The sequence below is a fragment of the Notolabrus celidotus genome, chromosome 18 (genome assembly GCF_009762535.1).
Source record: "Notolabrus celidotus isolate fNotCel1 chromosome 18, fNotCel1.pri, whole genome shotgun sequence".
NCBI lineage: Eukaryota > Metazoa > Chordata > Actinopteri > Labriformes > Labridae > Notolabrus > Notolabrus celidotus.
Window position 1 is genome coordinate 1,725,081 of NC_048289.1, and position 25,467 is coordinate 1,750,547.

General features: G+C 43.0%; 2 protein-coding genes across 2 annotated transcripts in view; one reads left to right on the top strand and one right to left on the bottom strand.

Annotated features, from left to right (window-relative positions):
* The first annotated feature begins 2,767 nt into the window (after positions 1 to 2,767).
* On the top strand, positions 2,768 to 10,535 carry LOC117830199. The gene is made up of 8 exons (XM_034708213.1): positions 2,768 to 2,923; positions 4,615 to 4,701; positions 4,788 to 4,900; positions 4,979 to 5,030; positions 7,937 to 8,038; positions 9,569 to 10,183; positions 10,258 to 10,294; positions 10,367 to 10,535. Exons 1-8 carry the CDS (start codon positions 2,768 to 2,770, stop codon positions 10,453 to 10,455), a joined length of 1,251 nt encoding a protein of 416 aa, XP_034564104.1. The 3' UTR covers positions 10,456 to 10,535.
* A 9,189-nt stretch (positions 10,536 to 19,724) lies between these two features.
* Positions 19,725 to 25,467, bottom strand: part of LOC117829942 (myosin heavy chain, fast skeletal muscle-like) — a 57,774-nt gene continuing 52,031 nt past the window's right edge. Inside the window, exons 35-39 of the mRNA XM_034707763.1 lie at positions 23,182 to 23,307; positions 22,836 to 23,006; positions 22,549 to 22,749; positions 22,335 to 22,466; positions 19,725 to 20,609 (exon numbers count right to left, since the gene is read on the bottom strand). Coding sequence (XP_034563654.1) covers positions 20,595 to 20,609; positions 22,335 to 22,466; positions 22,549 to 22,749; positions 22,836 to 23,006; positions 23,182 to 23,307 — 645 coding nt within the window. The 3' untranslated portion in view covers positions 19,725 to 20,594. The remainder of the gene's footprint in view (positions 20,610 to 22,334; positions 22,467 to 22,548; positions 22,750 to 22,835; positions 23,007 to 23,181; positions 23,308 to 25,467) is intronic.

Genomic DNA, 25,467 nt, shown 5'->3' on the forward strand with positions numbered 1-25,467 from the left:
ACGGCCTGACCACTCCCCCCAGCCACGCCCCCCACCCACGCCCTGCGACTGATGGACCAGGCCGCGGGGGCATGGAGGGACACCCCAATGGCTGCCGTAGTAACACCCCCCCAGCTGCGCACCACCCCACCCCCCCAAGAGGACCGCGAGGGAACCCCGGGAAACCCGGCCCTGAGGGCAGCCGCGGACCAGGCCCCCACAGGGGAGGGGGCAGCAGGGGGACGGAGGGTGACAGGGACACCAGCCACCCACCCAGCCCCGATGGACCCCCAACGAGTAGGGCCGAGCCAAACACTAAGGCCCCGCCAAACCTGAACTGTGTAAACAAAGTTCTGATTAAACATGATTCAATCAGCAGCACAGCAAAGTCTTTTTGTGCCGCTTCAGTTCACATTTTCTCCTTATGGTCAGAACGTCAGTAAAAGTTTTCATCTTTATTACAAACTTTAAACCTTTGAGACCACAAATCACCTGATCTATAAAAACCTCTTTACAGAACTTTTTAATCTCAAAAACAAAAAGGCTCGTCCTCTATCACCCATACACAGCTAATGCTAACGTTCATGTAACTATTTTAAATAAAAAACATGGTACTGATGTGACATTCAGTAGTTTGATTAAAGTCTAAAATAATTGAAACTGTGAAAAATGAGAAAATGTAAGTTTGGAACACAAAGACTTATTTTCACTCTGTTTTGTATAACTTAGAATAGTCACCCACCATTGTCTCCAAGTGTAATCACTACAACAAATGATACCACTCGCAGACCTGACTGCAGAGGTGCATCACTGTGGAGGTCTGCAGAGGTGCATCACTGTGGAGGTCTGCAGAGGTGCATCACTGTGGAGGTCTGCAGAGGTGCATCACTGTGGAGGTCTGCAGAGGTGCATCACTGTGGAGCTCTGCAGAGGTGCATCACTGTGGAGCTCTGCAGAGGTGCATCACTGTGGAGCTCTGCAGAGGTGCATCACTGTGGAGGTCTGCAGCTGGACCCCTCTCTGAAAATGTGCATCAGCCGGGGAATTAATATATATATGACATTAACAGCCCTGTTTCCACTTAAATATTTAGATTCAGTCTGATAAGAGAACACCTCAATATGTGTTCCTGCCAATCACAGCTATATGTGATGTGGAATTTCAAAATAAAAACCTCTGGAAGTTTAGCTTATTACAATGATTTTGGATAAATTCAAAATGAGTTAATTAACATTATTGTTCACACTTATGGTGAACATCCTCATAATGTAATCCAGCCAATCACAGGTCATTCTGATGGGTCACTTCAAAATAAAAGCAACTTAAAATTAGCAAAAGATAGTGATATTCTGGATGTTTTCAATCAGAGAAATCATTGTAATGGAAATATGAACACTCCTCTTTGTTGTACTAATTTACATGTGTGTGTTTTATTCAGGGGCGGAGCCAGGTGAGTAAAAGTACTGTAACATTTAGTGTATAAAGCACTCTTATGATACCTATTAGGGACTTTACACAGAAGCAGCAGAAAGCTGAACACAGTGAGTCTGACATCTAACATGCAGGCCTGCTCCTCGTACCTAAAGTCTCTAAAAGTAGTATGGGAGGTAGAACCTTCAGTTATCAGGCCCCTCTCCTTTGGAATCATCTACCAGTCAGGGTCTGGGAGGCAGACACCCTCTCTACTTTTAAGAGTAGGCTTCAAACTTTCCTTTTTGATAAAGCTCATAGTTAGAGCTGGATCAGGCTTGGAACAGCTCTTAGTTATGCTGCTATAGGCTTAGACTGCTGGGGGAACTGACATACTGACACACTGTAATCCTGTCTAACCCCCTTTCCCCCAACCCTCTCATCACTGACTTTAACGCTCCCTGTCCCATTAAAGTTACAAACCATAGACCTTTCTTGAGTCCCTGAGCTCCCTTGTCTCGTAGGTTCCTCTGAGCTGCCGTAGACGTCCTCCCGCTGTGGACGTTACAGACTCCAGCTGATTCGGACGTGCTGGACTCCAGCGGCAACAGCTACTACTACTCGTCTCATCACTATCACCGCTCCCTCTCTCTCTTATTCTCCTCTATCCCTCTTTCCAGACCCAACTCGGTCGAGGCAGATGTGTGTCTAACATGAGTCTGGTTCTGCTCGAGGTTTCTGCCTGTTAAAGGAAGTTTGTCCTCTCCGCTGTAACTACCTAAATACTGTGAGGTGCAATGCTCATGGTGGATTAAGGTGGGGTCAGACTGAATCTTATCCTGTCTTGGTGTTGGGTCTCTGTTCATAATTTGACATAGAGTGGTCTAGACCTGCTCTGTTTGTAAAAGAGTCTTGAGATAACGTTTGTTGTGATTTGGTGCTATACAAATAAAGATTGATTGATTGACAAAGAAACACTGTTCAGACCCTCAAACAGTCTGTGTCTTACACACTTGTGTGATATATTCTGTGTTTTATGGTCATTCATTCATGTGAGCATAGATACATCATTCTGCTCCTGCAGAGTCGGTCCAAAAAGTTTGGCTCCGCCCTGATTCTGCTGTTTTCTGTCAGGATTATGATTTCAACAAGTTACTGTTTCGTCTGAAGATTTTAATCATTTTAATACCCTTAGTCACACACACACACACACACACACACGCACACACACACACACACACACACACACACACAAACAGAAAGTTTGTTTGAATCAGGGGTCACCTCGTTCACAGAGAGTGCAGAGAAACATGTTGATCATTTTCTTCTGTTTTAAGGAGATCACCATGGAGACTGTTTGTTTATAAATGAGATCAGAATGATGCAGATGATGCTCTCCTGTTCATTCACACACACAAACGCACACACTGACAGTGGAGGAGCTCCAGATTTCAGACCCTCTCTCTTTAAGACCCGGGGACAGCTGACAGCTCGTCTTTCCTCTCTCAAACTCCATCAGCGTTCTTTGAGTCAGGTACGTAACGAGTCCATCATCCCGGTTTGTTTCATCAGGACAGATCATGTGACTGTCTTTATTTCTAAATAACTTAGGTCTAGATGTTGACTCCTTGTATCTCAGGGTTATTAACGGCTGTGCTGCACACTGATAGGTGACTCTGATCAGATCAGATCTATAAGACCGGTCGGTGTCAGACGATAGGATCAACAGCACGCCGTCGTAACAACCTGTTTTTACACTTTCTGTGACAAAGATTCTCTGTAAGTGATGAATTTGAAAGTTCAAAGACAGCAGAGTGAGATTATTGAGTTAAAAACACTACGTGAGTCTGCACAGGACTAAACCAGCAGACGGATTAACTAACACTTTGTCCACAGGGGGGCGCCAAAATCAACACAGACCAAAAGCTCCTCACTGAAGCTTTCATGTAGAGCAGCTGTGAGGAGCTTTGGGTTCATGTGGATTTTGGCGCCCCCTGTGGACACAGCATAGCCTCCTGAGACCCAGAAGAAAAAAGGTTTTGATATTATTATTTTTTCTAGATGATATAAGTATTGTGGTTGAAAGAAATATATCACAGCAGAAAAAAATCAATAATGTTAATTTATTTTTTATCATCTGTCCCTTGTAGTGGACATCAGGTCTCGATAAGTCACAGAATGTAACTGTATTATTTCATGGATTTGTTTATTTCTGTTAAGATTTCTGGACATTTCATGAACTTTAAAACACTTAGATGAAAGAAATACATCAGAACATTCTCAACCCTTGATAGACACTTAAACCTGGGTTGTTAGGTCATGTCACACACAGCACACAAAAAAATCAGTATTTTAAAAATCTTGTCATCTATGTAGTTTTTGAAGTGATCATTGGGCCTCCAGTCTTTGTGCTGGTGGTGGTGGTTGTCACAGTTGTAAGGCAAATGATTCTCCTTCACAATAGGATTGAAACTATTTTCGATTAAAAAAAAAAGAGAGAGATACTTTAATGCACTTTTAGAATCAGCCCTCTTCTTCCTGGAGTACTTAAATTGGTTAAACACAGATGCATTTAGTCCTGATGTCCACTATAAAGGACACTGAATAAAAGTTGTGTTTTGAAAGAGTTAAAATGACTGTACATCTGTGAAATCTTACTAAATTGAGGTTAAGACTCTTACTTTGAAGAATTAATTTGATTATTTGGAAGAGAAACATGATATCTGCAACAACAAAAAGATCCCTCACCTCCTTTGGTGCCATAAAATGTGAAAGTTGAATTTGCAGTCATTTTGAAAAGAAAGTTCATGTGCTCTGTTGGCCACACCCCCACAAGTGAGACATCATTAGAAGGCCCAGGATGTCCTCTTCACAGGACAGTAGGGTTTTTACAGACTGCATATATGGTGCTTAACTTAGATGGCTAAAATGCATGTCCTCCAAAGAAGACAAAAATGAACTACTGGGTCTCAGGAGGCTATTACAGCAGATAATAGTCTGTTTCTGGATCAAGTCAATCCAATCCAGATCGGGTTCTTTTTAAACTGGAACCAAAGTGAACTGGATTACCTGGATGGAAGTAGAGTGCATGTCCAAATCTGGACTGTTCTTATTCAGGATGAAACTTTCTGACAGGAAGTTTAGACCTTGACGGATTAAACGGTGCTCAGACTGGTTCTTTGAAAATATTCTCTGAAATGAGTGATTCCCGTTTTTCTCCCTCAGGTCAACATGAACTTCTTTCATCAGCAGCTTTCACACATGAGACCCTTGACTTTCTCTGAGAGAGAGCGTCAGCGCTACAAAGCAGAGGTCAGCCTCTCACTGTGGTTCAGATACTTATATTAAAGCACAGCAGGGTATGAGGACTCACTCTGTAAACTGATCCTGTCCTGCAGAAGATGCTCCTGAGGCAGTTTGTTCTCCTGAAGCGGGAACATCGAGTCCCTGAGTGTCTGTCTACTGAAGACATGAAGAGGTGGCTTCTGGGAGGACGTAGCTTCAACACAGAGTGAGTCCAACACTGAAGATTAGATTACACTTAAAGGCATAGAGTGAAAACAACATGTGTGTGCTCTTCTCTTCAAAGGTTCCAGGGAACAGCCGGAATGAACGCAGAAGAGCTGCACTTGGGTGAACTGGTAAACTCAACTCAGCTCAACCTCATTTATAAAGCACCGTTCATACATAAAAACATGCAGCCCAAAGAGCTTCACAGAATAACAGAGACAGAACAGCAATGGTCAAATTATAAAATACTTTAAAATAAAATAAATCAATAGAGTAAAATTAATAAAATAAGTAAGAGTGGAAAGAAAAGTTAAAAATAAAGTAGCGTTAACAAGATCAGATGAATACAAGAAATACATACAGTCATGGCCAAAAGTTTTGAGAATGACAAACATTACATTTTCACAAAGTCTGCTGCTTCAGGGTTTTTAGGTGTTTTTGTCAGATGTTTCTATGGTATAATGAAATACAATTAGAAGCATTTCATAAGTATCAAAAGCTTTTATTGAGAATTACACAGAATTCATGCAATAAGTCAATATTTGCAGTGTTGACCCTTCTTTTTCAAGACCTCTGCAATTCTCCCTGGCATGCTGTCAATCAACTTCTGGACCAAATCCTGACTGATGGCAGTCCATTCTTGCATAATCAATGCTTGGAGTTTGTCAGAATTTGTGGGTTTTTGATTGTCTACCCGCCTCTTGAGGATTGACCACAAGTTCTCAATGGGATTAAGATCTGGGGAGTTTCCTGGCCAAGGGCCCAAAATCTTAATGTTTTGTCCCCCGAGCCATTTTGTTATGACTTTTTCTTTATGGCAAGGTGCTCCATCATGCTGGAAAAGGCATTCTTCATCACCAAACTGCCCTTGGATGGTTGGGAGAAGTTGCTCTCGGAGGACGTTCTGGTACCATTCTTTATTCATGGCTGTGTTTTTAGGCAAGATTGTGAGAGAGCCCACTCCCTTGACCGAAAAACAACCCCACACATGAATGGTCTCAGGATGCTTCACTGTTGGCAAGAGACAGGACCGATGGTAGCGCTCACCTCGTCTTCTCCGAACAAGCCTTCCTCCAGATGCCCCAAACAATCGGAAAGGGGATTCATCAGAGAAAATGACTTTACCCCAGTCCTCAGCAGTCCAGTCCCTGTGCCTTCTGCAGAATATCAGTCTGTCCCTGATGTTTTTACTGGAGAGAAGTGGCTTCTTTGCTGCCCTCCTTGACACCAGGCCTTCCTCCAAAAGTCTTCACCTCACTGTGCGTGCAGATGCACTCACACCTGCCTGCTGCCATTCCTGAGCAAGCTCTGCACTGGTGGTGGCCCGATCCTGCAGCTGTAACACCTTCAGGAGACGGTCCTGGCGCTTGCTGGACTTTCTTGGGCGCCCTGGAGCCTGTTTGGCAACAATTGAACCTCTCTCCTTGAAGTTCTTGATAATTGGATAGACGGTTGACTGAGGTGCAATCTTACTCGCTGCTATAAACTTCCCTGTTAGGCCCTTTTTGTGCAATGCAATGATGGCTGCACGTGTTTCCTTGCAGGTAACCATGGCTAACAGATGAGGAACAATGGTGTCATGCACCATCTTCCTTTTAAAGTGTCCAGTCACTCAATCATGACAGATTGATCGCCAGCCTTGTCCTCATCAACACCCACACCTGTGTTAATGTGTGTGACACCTGTGTGTCATTGAAATGATGTTAGCTGGTCCTTTTGTGGCAGGGCTGAAATGCAGTGGAAATGTGTTTTTGGTGATAAAGTTCATTTTCAAGGCAAAGAGGGACTTTGCAATTAATTGCAGTTGAGCTGATCACTCCTCATAACATTCTGGAGTATATGCAAATTGCCATTATAAAAACTGAAACAGCAGACTTTGTGAAAATTAATAGTTAATAGTAATAGTGTCATTCTCAAAACTTTTGGCCATGACTGTAGATAAATAAATAATTAAATAAGATAAATAAATGTTAAAGCAATGATTCAAATAATAATGCAGTCAAGGGCTAAAAAATAAATGACTCCAAATTAAAAGTTAGATTAAAAAGGTAAGTCTTAAGTTTACTTTAAAAACACACAGAGAGCTCGCTGTTCTGACGTTCAGAGGCAGAGAGTTCCACAGCTTAGGGGCGTAAAAACAGAAAGCTCTCTCTCTTTTTGTGTGAGACACATGAGGAACATTTAAAAGGGAAGAATTCGAGGACCTCAGTGATTGGGCTGGAACATTAAATGACAGGAGATCAGTGATGTATGGAGGAGCAAGGCTGTTAAGAGCTTTAAAAACAAGTAAAAGAACTTTAAAAGAAACAGGGAGCCAGTGCAGAGTTTTTAAAAGAGGGGTTATGTGATCAGTTTCCTTTCTCCTTGTTAAAACTCATGCAGCAGTGTTCTGAACAAGCTGCAGTTTCTTGAGAGACTTTTTGGGCAAACCAACAAACAGACACATTTGGTGGTGTGCATGTTGTAGAAGCTATCTTCAGGACCTCTTAGTTGTGGTGATGACTTTTGACTTAAAAGATTTGTTACTTGTGGCATGTTTTGCAAGATGCATTCAGGTTCTCCTTTGAAAATATGAAAAACATAGAAGCCATTTTTACCCTCTTTGTGAGTAATGAAAGCAGCTGTTCCTCATTGTATTGGATTAAACTGTATTATCCAAAAAGTTAGAGTAATAATAAAAGATCCCCGTAACATCGTGCATCTCAAAGTTTTAGTTCACAGTGTGAGACGGAGGACAGAAGGCCCCACTCCTGCAGTGTTTCTACACATCTCAGAGCTGCAGCTTGTTGACCCTCCTGCTTTAAACACAGCATGTTGAGTTCTTAAACTGAATTAACTCTCCGTGAAATACTCAGATGTAAAAGTGATAACATGATTTTGACCCAGGTGTTTATAATGCTTTTAAAAACACAGCATTTACAATGTTTGACGTTTCTATAGCAGGTGAGTTTATAGAGGACTAAACAGAAGAGTGTCAAATAAGAGTTCCCTCCCTCCCTCCCTGCCCCTGTTGATCAGTCTGGGTCTCTGTGTGCAGGCCTGGATCTCAGTGAGGCGGTTCTGTGTTGCTCAGATGGATCGAGAGATCAGGGAGGAGCTGGAGAAAGAAAAACGTCTGTCACAGCTGGTCAGGAGGAAGGTACAGTTCTGATCCTTTAGGGCCTGTGTCCACTGACCGCATTCTTTTTACCTCATTGACCAATCAGAATCAAGCAGGGACGGGACTTCTGATATCAGATTTCTCAATGATGGTGGCAGGAGAGCCAGCTAGTATCCAGCTCTCTTTAGGGTTAAGTTTCCAGCTGCTGTCAATGCCCCAAAAATGATTCCTTTGCATCATTTTTAGATTTTATTTGCAAAATGTCATCAAATTAAGAATTTAAGGAGCATGCAGAACAATTTGAAACAGACTTGACAGTCACTCCTGAGGCTAGGACGTGCTGTGAAAAGACTTTTGTAAGGGTGAGGTGAAAAGTGCTCTGAACTTGAGGTCGTTGGGGCTGCTAGCACAAGAAGCTCTGCTAAGGCATTTTTCAACTAGAGGAACTTTACCCCAGTACTACGTGCGTTTTGACCGGTGGACCCAGGGTCTAAATTTAGTTCAGGGGTAGATAATCTCCCCCCTAAAAGCCCCTGCTTGGGGGTAGTACTTTTCAAAGGTCCTGGGACTTTTGGGGGCGGGGCCTGCAATGCTGAACGTGTCTGATTGGTAGATTAACCTCAGTGTTTTTATTCCTCCCTCCGTCCACAATAACATCACACACATCTGTGATTCACTTGATTTCTCTTTCTTTCATTAGTTTTTATTTGTTCTATCTTTTTTGTATGTGTGTGTACTTTTCAAAAGAAGAAGCTGTGATTCTCTTGATTTAGCAGCTTGTAACAGTAGTCTTCTCTCAGCCCACCGTGAATGCGTCTCTCCCGGTGTTACGGTTTTAAAAGTGACCCTGTAAACTGGAGACCTTCAGCTGAACGTGTCAGTGTTTGTGGAGTTTACACAGCTGTTGAAACACAGAGGGAGTTCCTGGGAATGCAAACTAGTTTAGTTTTTATTAAGATTTCAAAATATCCTCATCAGATATTTAATGATCATCTAAAGACGTTTATGAGAGATGCATCCGGCTGAAAGTCTCCAGTTAACAAGGTTGCTGTTAAAACCAAAACACCGTATGATCTCTGCCACGGCTTTTTGAGTTCAAGGATTTTAAAGCCGTGTTGAAACGTCTTTGCTACTCGCTCTTATCTCCTCTCACGTGTTGATTCAGTGAATCCATCTGTGATGAAATATAGCACCATCTAAAACAGCGCCAGCTGAGTCTCTTCATGCTAACAGGCTAACTGTTGTGTTGCTCATAATGATACCTGCCTGTCCGTCTGCTTCTATGGTGTCATCTGTGATGAATGGCATTCCTCTTTGTTTTACTGCCCTCTACTGGTCTGGTGGTGTAGTGCATTTACTTTTTTTTTCCTCCATACGTCACTGGCCTGATTTGCACAATCTACCCGGGACTTCAGGCCGCGGTCGAAACGCAGACAACAATGGGAGCACAGGAACCTTTTAGTTCAGGGGAAAGTAGTTCTGGGGGCTAAAAGACCCCAGAAATGCACCTTTAGTGGACACAGGCCCTTACACCTCACTCCCTCACTCTCTCTTTCTGCCATATGAAAGGTCACACTAGAGGGCCTTGAAATGCTTCTGCCCATCATCCGCTCCAGAGCAGAGCAGGACGTTCGAGCCCTCCTCCTCCAGCTATCCAACAAGCTGCTCGCCTCCTTCTTGGACCCCAACACTGGGACGCGTTTTAAACGGGCTCTGATCACAAAGCTCCAAAGGACGACCCAACCTTTAGTTCCTCAGGTGGTGAAGACCGCTCTGGATGTCCTCCTGGGTGAACCAGGACCCCATATGGAGGTCATGACCCCCCAGAGTCAGGGCAACACGGTGACCACGGACTCAGATCTGAGAACCCTCATTGAAACTTCCAGCGTTCTGATTGGCCAACAGCTGGCGGATGCAGCAGCCTCCTGTTTCTGTCTGCGGACCGTTTTTTTCAAAGACCGTCTGCAGCAATTCTGCACGTCGGAGAGCAGGAGGATCGTCACAGCCATCTATGAAAGATTCCTGGTGCGCTCCATATGCTTCCGCCTCCTGGACTTCGATGAGAGTGTCTTCACTGCGAGAAAGAGAGTCCTCATTGTGGCCCAGTATATGATGGAGGACAGACTGCAGGGGGCGACACAGAGCAGGGAACCATTTCAGCGTGTCACAGAGAGAGAGCAGCAGGTGAAGTAAAGAAAGTTCACAGTGTAGAGCTTCAAAAGTTTCACAAACACATGTTTCATAATGTTCTGTTTCAGACTCCAGAGGAGCATCATGTGGCTGCAGGAAACACAGGTGAGTTTAAAACTGATCTTTAGTTCACTAAAGACCTGTCAGAGTTTTCTGATGAAACTTGTTCTTTTTTAGATGAAGAGCAGGAGCAGCAGACGGGAGGACTGAGCGCCTTCTTCAGTCAAATCTGGAAGAGGATGAACCCTAAAGACTCGGAGCAGTGAATCACACCAGCTGCTGTCTCTGCAGCACATCCTGCACAAACACAAACACATTATATAAGTTATTAAATACTTAAAGTAGATCTGGGATTTCTGTTTGTGTTCATGTTTTACAAAAGTCAAGGTACGCTGTTGTCTCTGACGTTGTGTCCTGTGAGGATGAATTCACTCTGTGGAGAGCGGTTTAGCGTCTTTTAAGTTGTTTGGGTTTGCAAAATGAATCTTTACCAGTTTGGTTCAGGTTCTTAGATCTCTACTTTGCCCTCTTGCAGCTCTGGTTAGATGAAAACATGTCTTCAGTCTCTCTGTATTTTCTAACACGACTCAGAAAATGTGCAAAGTGTTAAGCAACAAAAGGTGATGCGTGTTTCTGGTAAAGACCACACTGCAAAAAGCCAGCCTTCAAAAACAAGAAAGAATATACAAAAATTAGGGGTATATTACTTAAACTAAGCAAAATGATCTGCCAACAGAACAAGACAATTTGGCTTGTCAAGACTTTCCAAAACAAGTGGAAAGAAAAAGTTGAATGACAAAATGAGTGTAACGCTGTAACTTGTTTAAGTATCTCTTCAGAACTGTTCAACTTCAACAGGGTTAACTAGAAACTTAATCAAATCACACTGCAGGGCTGTGAGGAAGAAAGACCACGGGACAACTTCTGCTGTGCGTCATGATGCCTTTAATGACCCTTCATCAACGTAGGTCACATCGAACTCATGTGACACCTTCACTTCAACTCAAAACCATGTCACCCTGAGCAACCTTAAAGAGACAGTGCAATATATGAAATATACGTATTTTGAACTTCACTAAAGAACTCAATGATACAAATAAAATTAGAATGAAATAAGGACTATTTGGTGAGAAATCTCATTTTACACTGGCATGGCACTTGTTAGAATAGTTTAGGGTTGTATGTTCTAAAGTTGTTAATTTAATTCTAAATGTTAGAACTAATGTTAGATACTTTAAGTTCATCATTCTAAGATTAATACAATTATTAATATCATGTAAATATAATTTATGTTTTGACATCTGTTGTAATTTTGTGATAACTGATCACTTATGTGAATACATTAACTCATTAAAATACATAATGGCTACATTTGAATGTGTTGGAGAGAGGTTGTTTCAGAAAAAGGAATATTCTGAAGTATTCAAAGTACTTTTTAAAATATCTCTAAACGTATATTCACAAAGCATGAGTGCAGTCAAGAATGCATGGGTGTACATTCTGCTACTTTATGTTTATCTAGAAAAAAATAATAATCTTAAAAGTCTACCATGAAATATAATCAGTGACTAAGTTACTACATGCACAGACAAGTTCAAAACATTTTCATATTGAATAAAACAAGTTTGTAGCAACAGACCTCCACATGCTTTCTCAGGTTAGATGGGGATTTTCTGTAGACTGTGATGAAGTTTGTGTGGTAAACAGATCAGAGATTTACAACAATACGAATCATTCATCATTTCAAAAACCTCAAACGTGGGTTCAAAATATGGACGTGGTGCTCAGGCGGAGAATCATCTTCTATCTTGGCCATAGCCATCGTCACCACGACTACATGAACGCACTGATCTGAAGAACGTTTGATCTGTGTTTGATCTACGCTCAACCGAGGTACGGCTACACCATTTAGACAAACCAAACACAAGGACACCAACAGTTTACGGTCTTTGAGATCTGATTTCAGAAAAGAACAGAAAATTCATCAGCTGACTTCAAAGATAAAGTAGTGAGTAACTAGAGCACTGATAGAAATGTAGTGGAGTCAAAAGGATGATAATTGTCTCTCAAATGTAGTGGAGTAAAAGTAATGAGTTCCCCCTCCAAATTATACTCAAGTAAAGTACAGATACTCAAAAAATGTACTTAAAGCTGGGGTTGGTAGTCAGATTTAGATCCACTTTTTGTCATACTGGTTAAAATGATCTTTATGTCCTGATGGTAATCAATACATGATGTGTTCTTAAAAAAGAGTGAATAAAGCTGCTGTCTACAGCCGGAGTAAACCTGGGAAAACACCAACCAATCACAGTGTTTTGGCTCCCCAAATTTTAAACCAATCAAATCCCGTCCAGCCGTTCTGCCCTCCTCCTGCGCGTACATTTCCCCGGCGTGTACTCCTCCGAGTCCCCGTCTCCTGCCTCTACTTCCCCTGACTCTACTGACTGCTCCTCTCGCTCGTCCTCGGGCCTGTCCCCTCTGACCTGATGAGGTGCTTTGCTCAGGACTGTAGTCCGGATCAGAGTCTAAAAAGCTCTCACCAACAAGCAGAATAATTAATGACGTTCAGTAAGTCCTACAGAAAATATAGATTTATTGTAGCGTCCGTCCGGACGCTGTAGTGATGACGAGCCGATTCGTGAACACGTTTAGTTTTAATAACCGGTCACTGTCGGCCGTTACCACGCCAACCAACAAAACAACAATCAATGTTTGAATGAATGAAGAACTTCTCCTCTTGTCTCTCCTCTCTCCAGCTCACACTCTTTACACCTCTCCTGATGCCTTCACTGACTGTCAACACTGTAGGAATCTACACATCTACACTGAACAGGTTTAACAAACAGTAGAGCTGTTACAGTATTATATATGTGTTATAACTTTTCTCCTGATATCGTGTCACCAGTACAACTGGATAATGCTAGCATGCTAGTTGTGAGTGCTAACAGCAGCCATGTTTGTTTGTGTTTTTAACTTTCACTATGAGAATGTTTTGGTGAGGACCGGTTTTGAATCAGTCACCATCATATGGTCGAGAATCAGCGGCGCTCGTGCATGTGAGCGGGGGGGAGGGGTTAGATGGAGTCATGAGGAAAAGCTACATTCAAATTCATGCTGGTTTTCCGAGACTACCAACCCCAGCTTTAAGTACAGTACTCAAGTAAATTCATTTTGTTACTGTCCAGCAATGGTTAAAATGCTGCAGTTAGAAGAGCAGTGGTTGCATTGAAATATAGTGAAGGTAGGTCTAAAGGTGGGAGAAGCTGAAACTGTTCCTATATGTAGGCCTAAAGCAGACAGGCTGACAACAGTCAGAGTGTGTCTGATAAACTGAGAGGTTATGTTTTCCATACAGAGAGAGAGAAATTCCCACGCCTTTTTTTACTTGTAGTTTATTGATATTACCAACATTTGTTTCAGCTCAAAAGCAGTTTTTAAATTAAATTAAATGTGTCAGGGGCAGCTATACCTGACACATGTTCTGCTGTGCATGGGGGGTTACGTGTGTGTGGTGTGTGTGTGTAGGTGTGTGTGTGTGTCTGCGATAGAGAGAGCAGAGGAGAATTGTGAACGCGCGACCATGTAGAGACAGAAATGACATCCCATCATGTAAATAAGATAAATAACAGAAGGATATTTAGTCTGTTAAATAAAAGAACAAGGTATAGACCTGATCCATGAGAGAGGTAACCTTAAATCACTTCTGATTGGACTTCCAAGTGGGGGCGGGACCCGGCGGGTGCGCCCTACATATATCGGCCGGGAAAACACTGTCCGGTATCAGGCTGAAGTCTTACACAGCATGCAGTATGAGACCACAAGTAATGCATATACGCACTTTAAGACCACATCACCTAGTCTAGCATCACTAGAGGACCACGGAACAACTCTGCTCTGCAACCAAAGAGGACACTCGTGCTTCCCTCTCATGCGGGCGCGCGCTCACACACACATACATGAACATATGAACCCAGCAGACCGTTGTATGGTGAAATATAGATTTCCAGATGAAGCACAGTTAAAACAAACGTGACCAGCTTGGACTGAATGAATGTGGGAGGAGTGCGCAGTTCAGTGGACCTGCACTAGACAATGTAGTCCGGAGGAGTCAGCACAGATCCACTGAACTTTCAGCACAGAGCGCCTCGTCAGAAGGTGATCAAATGAATATAAATTGCGTATTGTTCAGTTCATAGGGCGTATTTGAACCGTGACCACTGTATCCAACGGTTCAATACAGATACACATATTGTTGCACCCCTAGTATATATTTATATAGAGTAGAGAGAGGACACTACCCCACCTTTCCTACAAGTTACTTAAGTGTTCATCATACAATGGGAAAAGTACTCTGATTAGATGTAATCTGAATGCTTTTGTGGGAATACTCTGATAACATGTAATCTGATGACTTTAGGAACAGTTACAGGATGGTAGTCTTTCTGATTAGTTTGGAGAAAGAACTCTGATCATTACAGGCATGTCAATTGTGTGGTGGTTAGCACTGACGATCTTCAACAAGATAATTCTTGGTTCACATCCTGGACCGAGGCTTTCAATGTGAGAAACATTTTTTTCACACTGTCTAACATGTGCTTTTAAAAATGTTTCAATGAAAACACCTAAATCTCAGTTAGATATGCACTGCCAGGCAGGCCTGTGGTGAGGTGGCAGGACCTGCGTGCTTTCAGTGATATAGTTTAGGGTTCAAATCCTGGACAGAGACCTGTTGTGTGGTATACAGGTAATGTTTTCATCACTAAGGAGACAAGCTTTGCTTTGGGAGTGCCATTAAGATATACATGAAAAGACCTAAAGAGACAAACAGAGGCAAAGTGGACAGGGCTGCTGCCTGAATCCAATGCAACTGTGGCATCATCACATTCTATAATAATGTAACTTTATGATGTCACAGTACCAACACTGTTTCAGGAGAACATTTCAAATGTCTCATTTCACACAAACCCTCTCTACAAGCAAGTCACTGTTTGATCGTGTCTGCTCGTTGTTTTCGATTGTTTGAACTTTTGCTTCTTGCAAACTTTCACTGGTATCCACTTTGTTGAGATGATGAACTCCAACATGCAGAGAGCTGAGGCTCAAACCGGCGACAGCTTCAAGGCTTCCCCTGTGGACGACGCTTCCAGCCTTTCTGTCCCTGCTGTGGTCACTGTCAGCACTGACCTGGTTGAGGATCTGCTGATCCAGCTGCAACTAAAGCTGCACCCTCTGGAAAGCTACACTAGCGCTCATCTAGACCAACAACAACTGCTGACACTCTGTCTCCACTTGAGTGCAACAACTCTGGAGACCCTGAGGAAAGACCCTGGTGTCTCTGTGGACGAAGACCTCTCTCCTCCTTCCTGTGAGGTTTGGAAAGCTGTCGCGTTTCTCGTCTGCAGCGTCATGGAGAGGTTTGGGACAACAAACCGGATAAGGAAGCTAGTGCTGAACAAAGACCCGGCACTCCTGAGCTTCATCCCAGACCAAATCATTGAGTCTGTCCTTCAAATCTACAAGGACCAGTCTGAAGATGTGTGGATTCCCCCACAGATACCCTTTGATGAAGACGGCCTGCTGTTCTCCCAGTTTCTTCCTGAGAACATCAAGGAGGAAATGTTGGAGCAGTATGGACCCTGGATAAGACGCATGAAGGTCTTCCAGAGAGCGTTCCCAAAAACATGTGAAGAGGAGGAGAAAAGTGCAGATGATACCTGCTGCCTGCAGCAAGAACCTTGCAGTGAGGACCACAAACAAGTCTCTGAATCTGAAGAACAACAATCTGATGATGGAGCCCAAAACCTACAACTACCTGAACTGTCTGTTGACCAGCTTATGACTAATGATGACCAAACTGCAGAACAAAATCTGCAGACTAACAGAGCTGTGGTGGAGCAATCCACTATCAAACAAGTCCTGTTGAAGCTCTTTAAACCCCCAAACTTCTGCACACCGAGGAGCCAGAGGAGCCAGGACTTTGATGATGAGATGGTGGAGCACATCCACATGCTGCTCCAAAAGGAGGCTAAGAAGTACGGGAAGAACCGAATCTTTCTTGAACACCTCAACCGCCTCAAAGACCCGAAAGAAGAGGTCAAAATTAGCCAGAAACTGCATCGGCCAATCAAAGCCAGACTGAGAGATGTTTTGCCGAACACCCGCCTGAAGAGAGAAGACCTCATGGAGGACGCTCAGGCTGCTTTGTCAGCCTGCAGTCTCATATCTTCAGAGATCATGAACTATCTCAAGCCATCTGTGAGTTTTGCGCCTGACACAAAGCCAGGAGACGAGACCCCATACAGCCTCAACATCCCCATCAAGAGGGAAACGACAGAACCAGGCAGAGAGCTGACCCAGCTGGAGCTGCATGCACAGGAGCAGCAGGCAGGAACCAGAGAGAAGGTCCATACAGAGGAAACCAAGAGGAACAGGATCATCTCTTGGTTCTGTAAACCTTTCAAGAAAAATAAATAGAACAAAGAACAAAGACAATAAGCCCAAGCATCAACAGCTGGGGCTCACTGCAAAATAAAATTTGGCTTTTGCCAGCATTAAGTTGTTGTTGTAGTTGTGAATGTGTTGCAATAAAATGTGCTTAAATGCATCATTGAATTCAAGGATTTATGTTGTATGGCAGCTAAATGTCAAGGTCCAACTCACATCAGCTTATGGGTCTGTGTTCTTCTCAAAGGGCGAGTAACTCTTTACACCCAATACAAGTCAACTCTTTGTGTTCCAAGAATAAAAGAATCAGGCCTACATTTAAAACTCACTTACAGAGTGGCTCCTTGCAACCTGCAGCCCTGGTAATAAATAATAATCTGAAGTAATATTAATAGATCTAATCTTTAGTAACTGATTATCAACAAGTCTTTGCTGACTAAATGCAAAAATCAAATGGTCAAAAACTAGATCTGGCTCCAGAGGTCAAACAGCAGACAGCGCTGGTTTCACAGCAGTTTTCTTAAAGCGATCCTGCTTCTTCCTCAGGACACTAAACTGATCATATTTGTGACAGTTCAAATATCAGGGTTTGAATTCAGGCCCTTGAACCTTGAACCTTGAACCTTCTTATATAATGTGTTGATGCTGGTGTTCCATTCATCTTGATATTTCACTGATACAGTAACACTCATTTACTTATTTTGATTTATTAGCCTTGTTGGTGTGCAATTGTGTTTGTAGAACACCCATCCATTATCTTGACCGCGTATCCGTTTTGGGTCACGGGGGCCTGGAGCATATCCCAGCTGACTTTGGGCGCAAGGCAGGTTACACCCTGGACAGGTCGCCAACCAATCACAGGGAAAACATGGAAAGACAGACAACCATTCACACACACACTCACACCTAAGGGCAATTTAGTGTCACTAATTAACCTGGAGTGCATGTTTTTGGACTCTGGGAGGAAGCCGGAGTACCTGGAGAGAACCCACGCATGCACAGGGAGAACATGCAAACTCCACACAGAAAGACTCCTCCTGGTCAAATATGAATCCAATACAAGTGGAAATTGTTCCATTAGATTATTACTTGGGTTAAAGTCAGGGTGCAAATTGCCGCGGGGGGGGTGGAGGGGATTTCCCCCCCTCTGATTTTTGCATCCCCCCCTCTGGTTGTACAGTTTTTATCTCCGGGGGGGGGATACGTCTCATCCCCCCCTCTGGTAATATTAAATGCATTACACAACAATATAGTTTAGGCTACGTTTTAAGTTTACTAGCAACGTAATGAGAGATGTCTACTGACATGAAACGGCAACAAAGCATTTCCTCATTTTTTCAGCAAAAATTGAACTGAAAAAGTCAAGAACAGATAATGTGAGGGATAACGACATCCAGCTGCCAGCATCTCTGGAGATTCCACAGGTGGAAGATGCAGCTCTATGTTCACCTATGCCTCCGCCCTCCTCTCCCTACTGCCAAAGCTTGGTGGTAGGAGGTTGCATCGAGCCTCTGATCGATGGAGAGAGGAACGCGCATTGATCCAGCTTAAATTAACGGGAGGATGGCTAAAACTGTGAAAAAGTTGAATGGTCATAAAGGTCATACAAAACAACCACATGAAGCTGCTCAGTGTTCATGCAGACAGAAAGCTGCTGTAAACCATGTCCCTGCTGTAAACATGAGAGGAATGCCAGCTAGGGTGAGACTTTAACTTCTAATCACCGTCTCAGACAAATGAAATTCCTGCCGTGATGAGGACGCTGACCGAGAACAGGATCCGTCTGCAGCCGCTCTGATTGGTCCGTTTGCTCCTTTGGTTATGTTCTATAATGACTTTAATCCTCCGCTCTCATGCTGGCTTTAGGTGCTGAGGACGGTTATTTTAACTCTCATAGTGAATGTCAGCTCTGATCTCTGCAAACACACGCTCAGATTAGACTCCTTCAGTTAAACTCATAATCTGTCACAGTGACGCCTCACACTGGATTATTAGCTCTAGACCTTAATCTATTATAAACACTCCGGCTCACTCAGTCAGGAATAATCACACTGACAAACTTTATGCTGCACACTTCTTTATTTTCCTACAGTCACACAGCAAAATAAGAGCTCTGCACACCTGGAGTTAACATGTGACCTAAATGAACCAATCACAGGCGGACGGCTTTGAGCAGCTGGAAACAATCCTTATTCCCACAGGCATGTTCCCTCTGGACCATCGCTCATCATCCAGAAGTCATGCATGCTGGTCTCAGTCTTTCCATGCATCATCACATTTCTACATTTGGACTTCTTTTAGCCTCGATCAACGTGCAGAGGTGTGACACTTCCTGTCCTCAGTCCACAAGTTGGGACTAATAGAAACATGAAGGGACTGCCTGACATCGCTCTCTCTCTCCTCTGTTACAGACGCAAACATAGTGCATGCATCTCAGAGATGAAGGCAGTGAGTGCATTTCTGCAGAGCTGTGGATTTATAAGAAGACATATCAAAGAAATAAAAGATGGTCATATTTCTTTGTCTTCATTAAAAAGGGCTCCCTTCAACTCCTCTCTCAGTCTCCATGCTCTCTCATTCGTCAACACCCACCGGTTGTGTTTTCAGAACACAGCACTGAGCAGGAGCTCTGGACAGCTGGAGTCATGTGACCGAAGTTTTCCCGCAGTAATCACTGAATCAAGGATTCTCCTCCTCCTCTCCTCATCCATGTTGTCTTTCTGGTCCTCTGAAAACCTCTGACCTGTTGACTCCAGGCCTGGCTCCGCTCATCATGACTTTGGTTTGTTGTTGTAGCTAAGTGAAATACGATCTGGTGATAACACAGAGTGTTTTATTCTGAAAATTAACCGGATGTTTTCATTTTGTTTTGGTGAAACCTGACTTCCTGTCCCGCTCCATCTGCTCTGTTGAGATTGATGCGTCGTGCTCCGGCATTCGGCAAAAATAGAAGTCTTGTGTATCTGATCCGGAGGACTCCGACCTGCCGGATCAGAGACACAGCCGGAACGCAACAGAGTGGATCCAGTGGAAGTTAACACATTGACTAGAATAGAAACCTATCAGATCTGGTGCTGTGACGGATCGGACATGGATCTGTTGGAATTTGGCCATGTGTTGTTTGTCCTGCTCTCTTTCTCTCCTTCACTTGCATAAAGACATAATTAGGTTCAAAGTTCATATGACTTGTACTTTTTGACACTATTGCTCCTACAAATCAGATCATTTAATGTTTTAATAAACATGGTATGGAAGAGGACAACAACCCTCCCTCTCTTCTTCTTCTTCTTGCATTTCACACGTCCTCTCTCTATCACAAAAACATGTCTGCTGCTAGTTTGTCCGCTCTGAGCTGCTATAGAAACATGGCGGTGCAAGATGGCAGCCTCGGTGGAAGTGGACATGCTCCTATGTAGATATAAAGACTCATTCTGTGTTCATAAAAATAGAATGATCATTACATTCAGGTGATTAAAGACTTTTTTAAACAGACTTTATAAAAACTCTGATCTATTAGGGGTTTTTTTTTGACAGAAATAATATTTAAATCAACCATCAAGTTCAAACATTCACAGATTAAATAATGTCCTCACTTCTCTTGGTATCATCTCTCCTCCCTCTCTCTGTCCTCCATAAACTTTTATCTGGGTAACGTGCCGTATATGTTATTTGTACATGCTGAATGTGTCAGGACAATAAATGTGTGCAGCTTTGTAGTCTGAGAAATATGTCCCCACAAACATATCGTCTCTCTCTCCCTCTCTCTCAGTTCAATGGCAGGCTCACGGGGCTGTTTGTCTGTTTGCATGTGGAGCTGTTCAGTCAGGTACGATCACACGTGCAGACACATGTTAAAACCAGGTGAACATAGGCTCAGTAAGTAAGTTTGTTCACACTGCAGAGTTTCTACTTTCACTACAAACTGAAGCAGAGGATCCGTCTTCTGTCCCGGCTGCAGGGTTTATTCAGACTCAGTCTGCGAGAGGACAAAAGAGAAGAAGGAGAATAAAAGAAGATGTATTATCATTGGTGTAACATGTAGACATGATGAGATTCAAATTATTCTGTTAGAACCATGTTTCATATAAAAACGTATTCTGGTATCTTAAAGGCTGTTTGATTAGAAACTGGGTATAACCCCCAATTCACACAGGATGCGCTACGTTGCGTTACGGCTGTGCAGCGTGTTTGCTCCGTCCGACGGCGTGCGCCCTGCTACACAGGACGTCTGTTTGGAGCGGAGCGCCAGCTCAGAGCAGCCAGGATCAGCTGGGTCCAGCATAGAGAGAACTACACCCAAAAACATTTTACAGAGCCTTTCTGTGGTTGAGTCATTAGGAAAGTATTATGTTACTTTGTGCTTTAATCATCACTGAGTATGCTGCATCACTATGAAGGTTAATATGAATAATTCTGCTCTATTTTGTTGTCCTGTTACCTTCTGACAGTGATCATCTTAAAGTCCTGTTACCTTCTGACACAGTGATCATCTTAAAGTCCTGTTACCTTCTGACACAGTGATCATCTTAAAGTCCTGTTACCTTCTGACACAGTGATCATCTTAAAGTCCTGTTACCTTCTGACACAGTGATCCTCTTAAAGTCCTGTTACCTTCTGACACAGTGATCATCTTAAAGTCCTGTTACCTTCTGACTCAGTGATCCTCTTAAAGTCCTGTTACCTTCTGACACAGTGATCATCTTAAAGTCCTGTTACCTTCTGACACAGTGATCATCTTAAAGTCCTGTTACCTTCTGACACAGTGATCATCTTAAAGTCCTGTTACCTTCTGACACAGTGATCCTCTTAAAGTCCTGTTACCTTCTGACACAGTGATCATCTTAAAGTCCTGTTACCTTCTGACACAGTGATCATCTTAAAGTCCTGTTACCTTCTGACACAGTGATCATCTTAAAGTCCTGTTACCTTCTGACACAATGATCTTATCTTAAAGTCCTGTTACCTTCTGACACAGTGATCATCTTAAAGTCCTGTTACCTTCTGACACAGTGATCATCTTAAAGTCCTGTTACCTTCTGACACAGTGATCATCTTAAAGTCCTGTTACCTTCTGACACAGTGATCATCTTAAAGTCTTGTTACCTTCTGACACAGTGATCATCTTAAAGTCCTGTTGTAGTCTACATGGATCACAGATATGTGTCTGTTTGTAGCTTATATCCATAATCAATGAGTATTTCTGATCTATACGATCTTTAAACAGTAGGGAGTCCATATATGATGTTTTATTTTAAAATTGGCAGATGTTGCATGCAATCCTTTTGCCTGACTTCCTGTCCAGGTCGGTCCTTTCTGTGTAGATTGAAACGTGCTGGGCGGGGGCTTCGTTGAAAATAGACTTGAAGCGTATCTCTGGTAGAACAGCGGGGGGCACGCTCCCGAGACGGAGCTGAGACATGCCACTAGAATGGGAACGTATTGGCTGCAACATGTGCGGCACAGCCGTAATGTGACGCGGTGCATCCTGTGTAAATTTGGGGTAAGAAGAAAGAAATCAGCTGCAGAGGAGGACCCTTTTCTCTTGCTCAGAGACAGAGGAGTCGCCCCCTGCTGGACATTACAAACAATGCTCCTCTGTAATGGCTCCACTTCTTCTATGCAGTCTATAAACTGGTTTCACTGGAACCCAGTTTATGGCTCAGTTTATAAAATACAAGAATATAAATGTATGAAGTTTCACCTTTCCAAACTCTCTGCTCTTGGTTCTCATCTTGTTGATCTGAGACTCTGCGATGTCCGCTCTCTCCTGAGCCTCCTCCAGCTCGTGCTGCACCTTCCTCAGCTTGACCAGGTGAGTGTTGGCCTGCTCCTCCTGCTCAACATGCAAATAAAAAAATCATTAAGACTCAAAGAAAACACAGAATCCCTCATTCTCTCGTCCGATCAGATCTTACAGCTTCTTCGTTCTGCCGCTTGTAGGCTTTCACTTTGAGCTGCAGCTTGTCCACCAGGTCCTGCAGCCTGACCACGGTCTTCTTGTCCTCTTCGGTCCGGTACGTCAACTCCTTCACTCGTCTCTCGTACTTTCGGATCCCTTTCACGGCTTCGGAGGATCTCTTCTGTTCACTCTCCAGCTCTCCCTCCAGGTCATGGACCTGTCACAAAGAATCATAACCATCCTCAGGCGTCACTTCTTCCTCTCAGTGAATCTCCACAGAGCACACACGGACAGGTTTCATACCCGAGCCTCCAGTTTCTGCAGCTGCTTCTTGCCCCCCTTCAGAGCCAGGTTCTCAGCCTCGTCCAGACGGTTCTGCAGGTCCTTCACAGACACCTCCAGGTTCTTCTTCATCCTCTCCAGGTGGCTGCTGGTGTCCTGCTCCTTCTTCAGCTCCTCTGCCATCATGGCTGCCTGCATGCACACAGTTTCATTTATAACACAACACTAACGTTAACTACCGACTGACCTGAAGCATCACCATTCACAGAGGCAGCTGGATACTCTTCCCATTCTCTTAACAGAAACTATAATCCCAGCATTAAAGTAGTGACAGCTTCAGAGGCTTAAAGGAGTGAAGGATGTTTACGTCAGTGATGGCCTTCTTGGCCTTCTCCTCTGCGTTTCGAGCCTCTTGGGTTGCGTCGTCCATCTCTCCCTGCAGTGCGCTCACGTCCGCGTCCAGCTTCCTCTTGGTGTTCAGGAGACTGGTGTTCTGCAGCCACAGAGAGATTAAACCTTTAAACACCAGGTCACATGATTTCATCAATGCACTCATAAGAGTTAAAAACTGCGGACAAGTTCATGACTCATTTTATTATCACGCCCTGCTCTGACATCCTTGCACCCTTTTTGGTTTGAGGGATGTGACCTCCAGGGTCTGTATGCACGTCCAGCCATTAGCGATGAAAACGGGCCGTTTGTACTGATGGTAAGAAAAAGATGGATTAGCGGTCTGCATGATCCAGGTTAACACCCCAACAAAGCATTACATTTAATGAAGGTAGACCCCACCATTACAGGTGCTAACAGCAGGATTACCTCACCTGTTAGGCTGTTTAAAGGATGGAGGACATCGTGTTTATGTGTTACTGTTTAAGACCAAATATGAGAAGACAACGGATATTTAGGGATCAAACGAATCCTTTGGAAAAGTATTACAATGTGAAATATACAGCAAATTTAGATTTAGGAGACACAACATAACTCTTAGGTAACCTACCAGCAACACCGTGAAGTGAATCCTTCCCAAACAACTCTGTTAACAAGTCCTCATCCTTCAATGGGGGGACAAGTGGTCCTCCATCTTATTTTTATTATTTAATAATTATTATTTTAATCATTATTATTTTTAATCATTGCTTTAACATTTATTCATCTATTTATTTCTTGTATTCATCTGATCTTGTCAACCCTACCTTATTTTTAACTTTTCTTTCAACTATTAATTATTATATTAATTATACTGTATTGATTTGATTTGATTTGATTTTTAAAGCTGCTGTGAGGAACTTTTGATTTGTATCGATGCTGGTGCCCCCGTGTGGACAAAGTGATACCTCTTATCTCTTGTCCTATACATGCAAAAGTAATGTTTTCACTAAAAACCTCATCCTGTTGTCTTTTAACAGTTAACATTATCAGAAAATGTTATTATTTTCCATGAAAACAGTCAAATAAAGGCTGTTTCTGAAGCGAGATTTCCATCATCTGGTCTGGCACCTACCCCCTCAAGGCGGTTTCAGGCACTCAAAATGACAACAGAGAAGGTGTTAGTGTTGTTGCTGATGGTCTTGTTTGCTATTGAAGGTCATAAAGAGGCATCAGTATCATTTTCAGTCTGTTTCTCAGCCAGTTCAAAACTCCTCACAGGGCCTTCTAGTATTTTATTTATAATCATGGCTTTTATAATTTTACCATTGCTGTTGTTTTCTGTCTCTGTTATTCTGTGAGGCACTTTGGGCTGCATGTTTATATGTATGAAAGGCGCTTTATAAATAAAGTTGAGTTGAGTTGAGTACCATGTTGGTGTGGTGCTTGTTGCTCAAAGCCACTTTCATGTTGCTGATTTTATTTTGTAGGTCTTCTACTGAGCGCGCTCAGAAACACCACACGCATTTACCTGGTTCAAGATCTGAATCCAAACTTTCCCTTTCTCCTTGTTTGTTATCTTTGAGGATTGACTTGCTGATAACAGCTGTTTGTTCATTCTAGATTCTTCTAATCAAATGTCCATTTCTTCTTGATCTTCTCTCAGTCACACCGATACCACTCGCCATGTTTATTGTTGTTTATGTGTAGTAGGAATGCGCAGTTTGAATTTGTTGGATCAGGGTTTTCCAGGAGGTTCCCTGGACATATGTCGTTTTCCACCAGCCTCACTTTCATGATGCAATTAGTTAATTGGCCAATTATTTACAGTCGTGCATGCGGCTAACGCTACGGCCAAATGGGTCGTTCCATAACGGTACGTTAAGACTGATGGTCCCCTTTGTGTAACGGCTGGACGTGGATACGGGCCCTGACATTTAGTCCACAGATCAGGTAACGTACTGAATGAGCGTCCAGAAGATGTAGTTTGGAGCTCACATTTTTACAAGCTTAGGCAGCAACATGGTGCAGAATTTAAATATTTTATATATTTTATATACAACAGTTGATTGATTAAAAAAAAAAAATCACATACATCAGTCTGCTTGTCTTCATGTGTCTATGCTTCAGTGAAGCAAACTAAGATGAGACAAAATAGATCTCTACTTTTAAGAGTAGTCTTCAAACTTTCATTTTTGATAAAGCTTATAGTTAGAGCTGGATCAGGCTTGGACCAGCTCTTAGCTATGCTGCTATAGGCTTAGACTGCCGGGGGAACTGACAC

What these genes read in the sequence shown, in the direction of transcription:
- LOC117830199 (XM_034708213.1), top strand. Translation starts at nt 2,768, where the DNA reads ATGATGCAGATGATGCTCTCCTGTTCATTCACACACACAAACGCACAC. An exon ending in ATCAGCGTTCTTTGAGTCAG is followed by an intron (nt 2,924 to 4,614) that starts GTACGTAACGAG and finishes TTTCTCCCTCAG; the next exon opens with GTCAACATGAACTTCTTTCA. An exon ending in CACAGCTGGTCAGGAGGAAG is followed by an intron (nt 8,039 to 9,568) that starts GTACAGTTCTGA and finishes GCCATATGAAAG; the next exon opens with GTCACACTAGAGGGCCTTGA.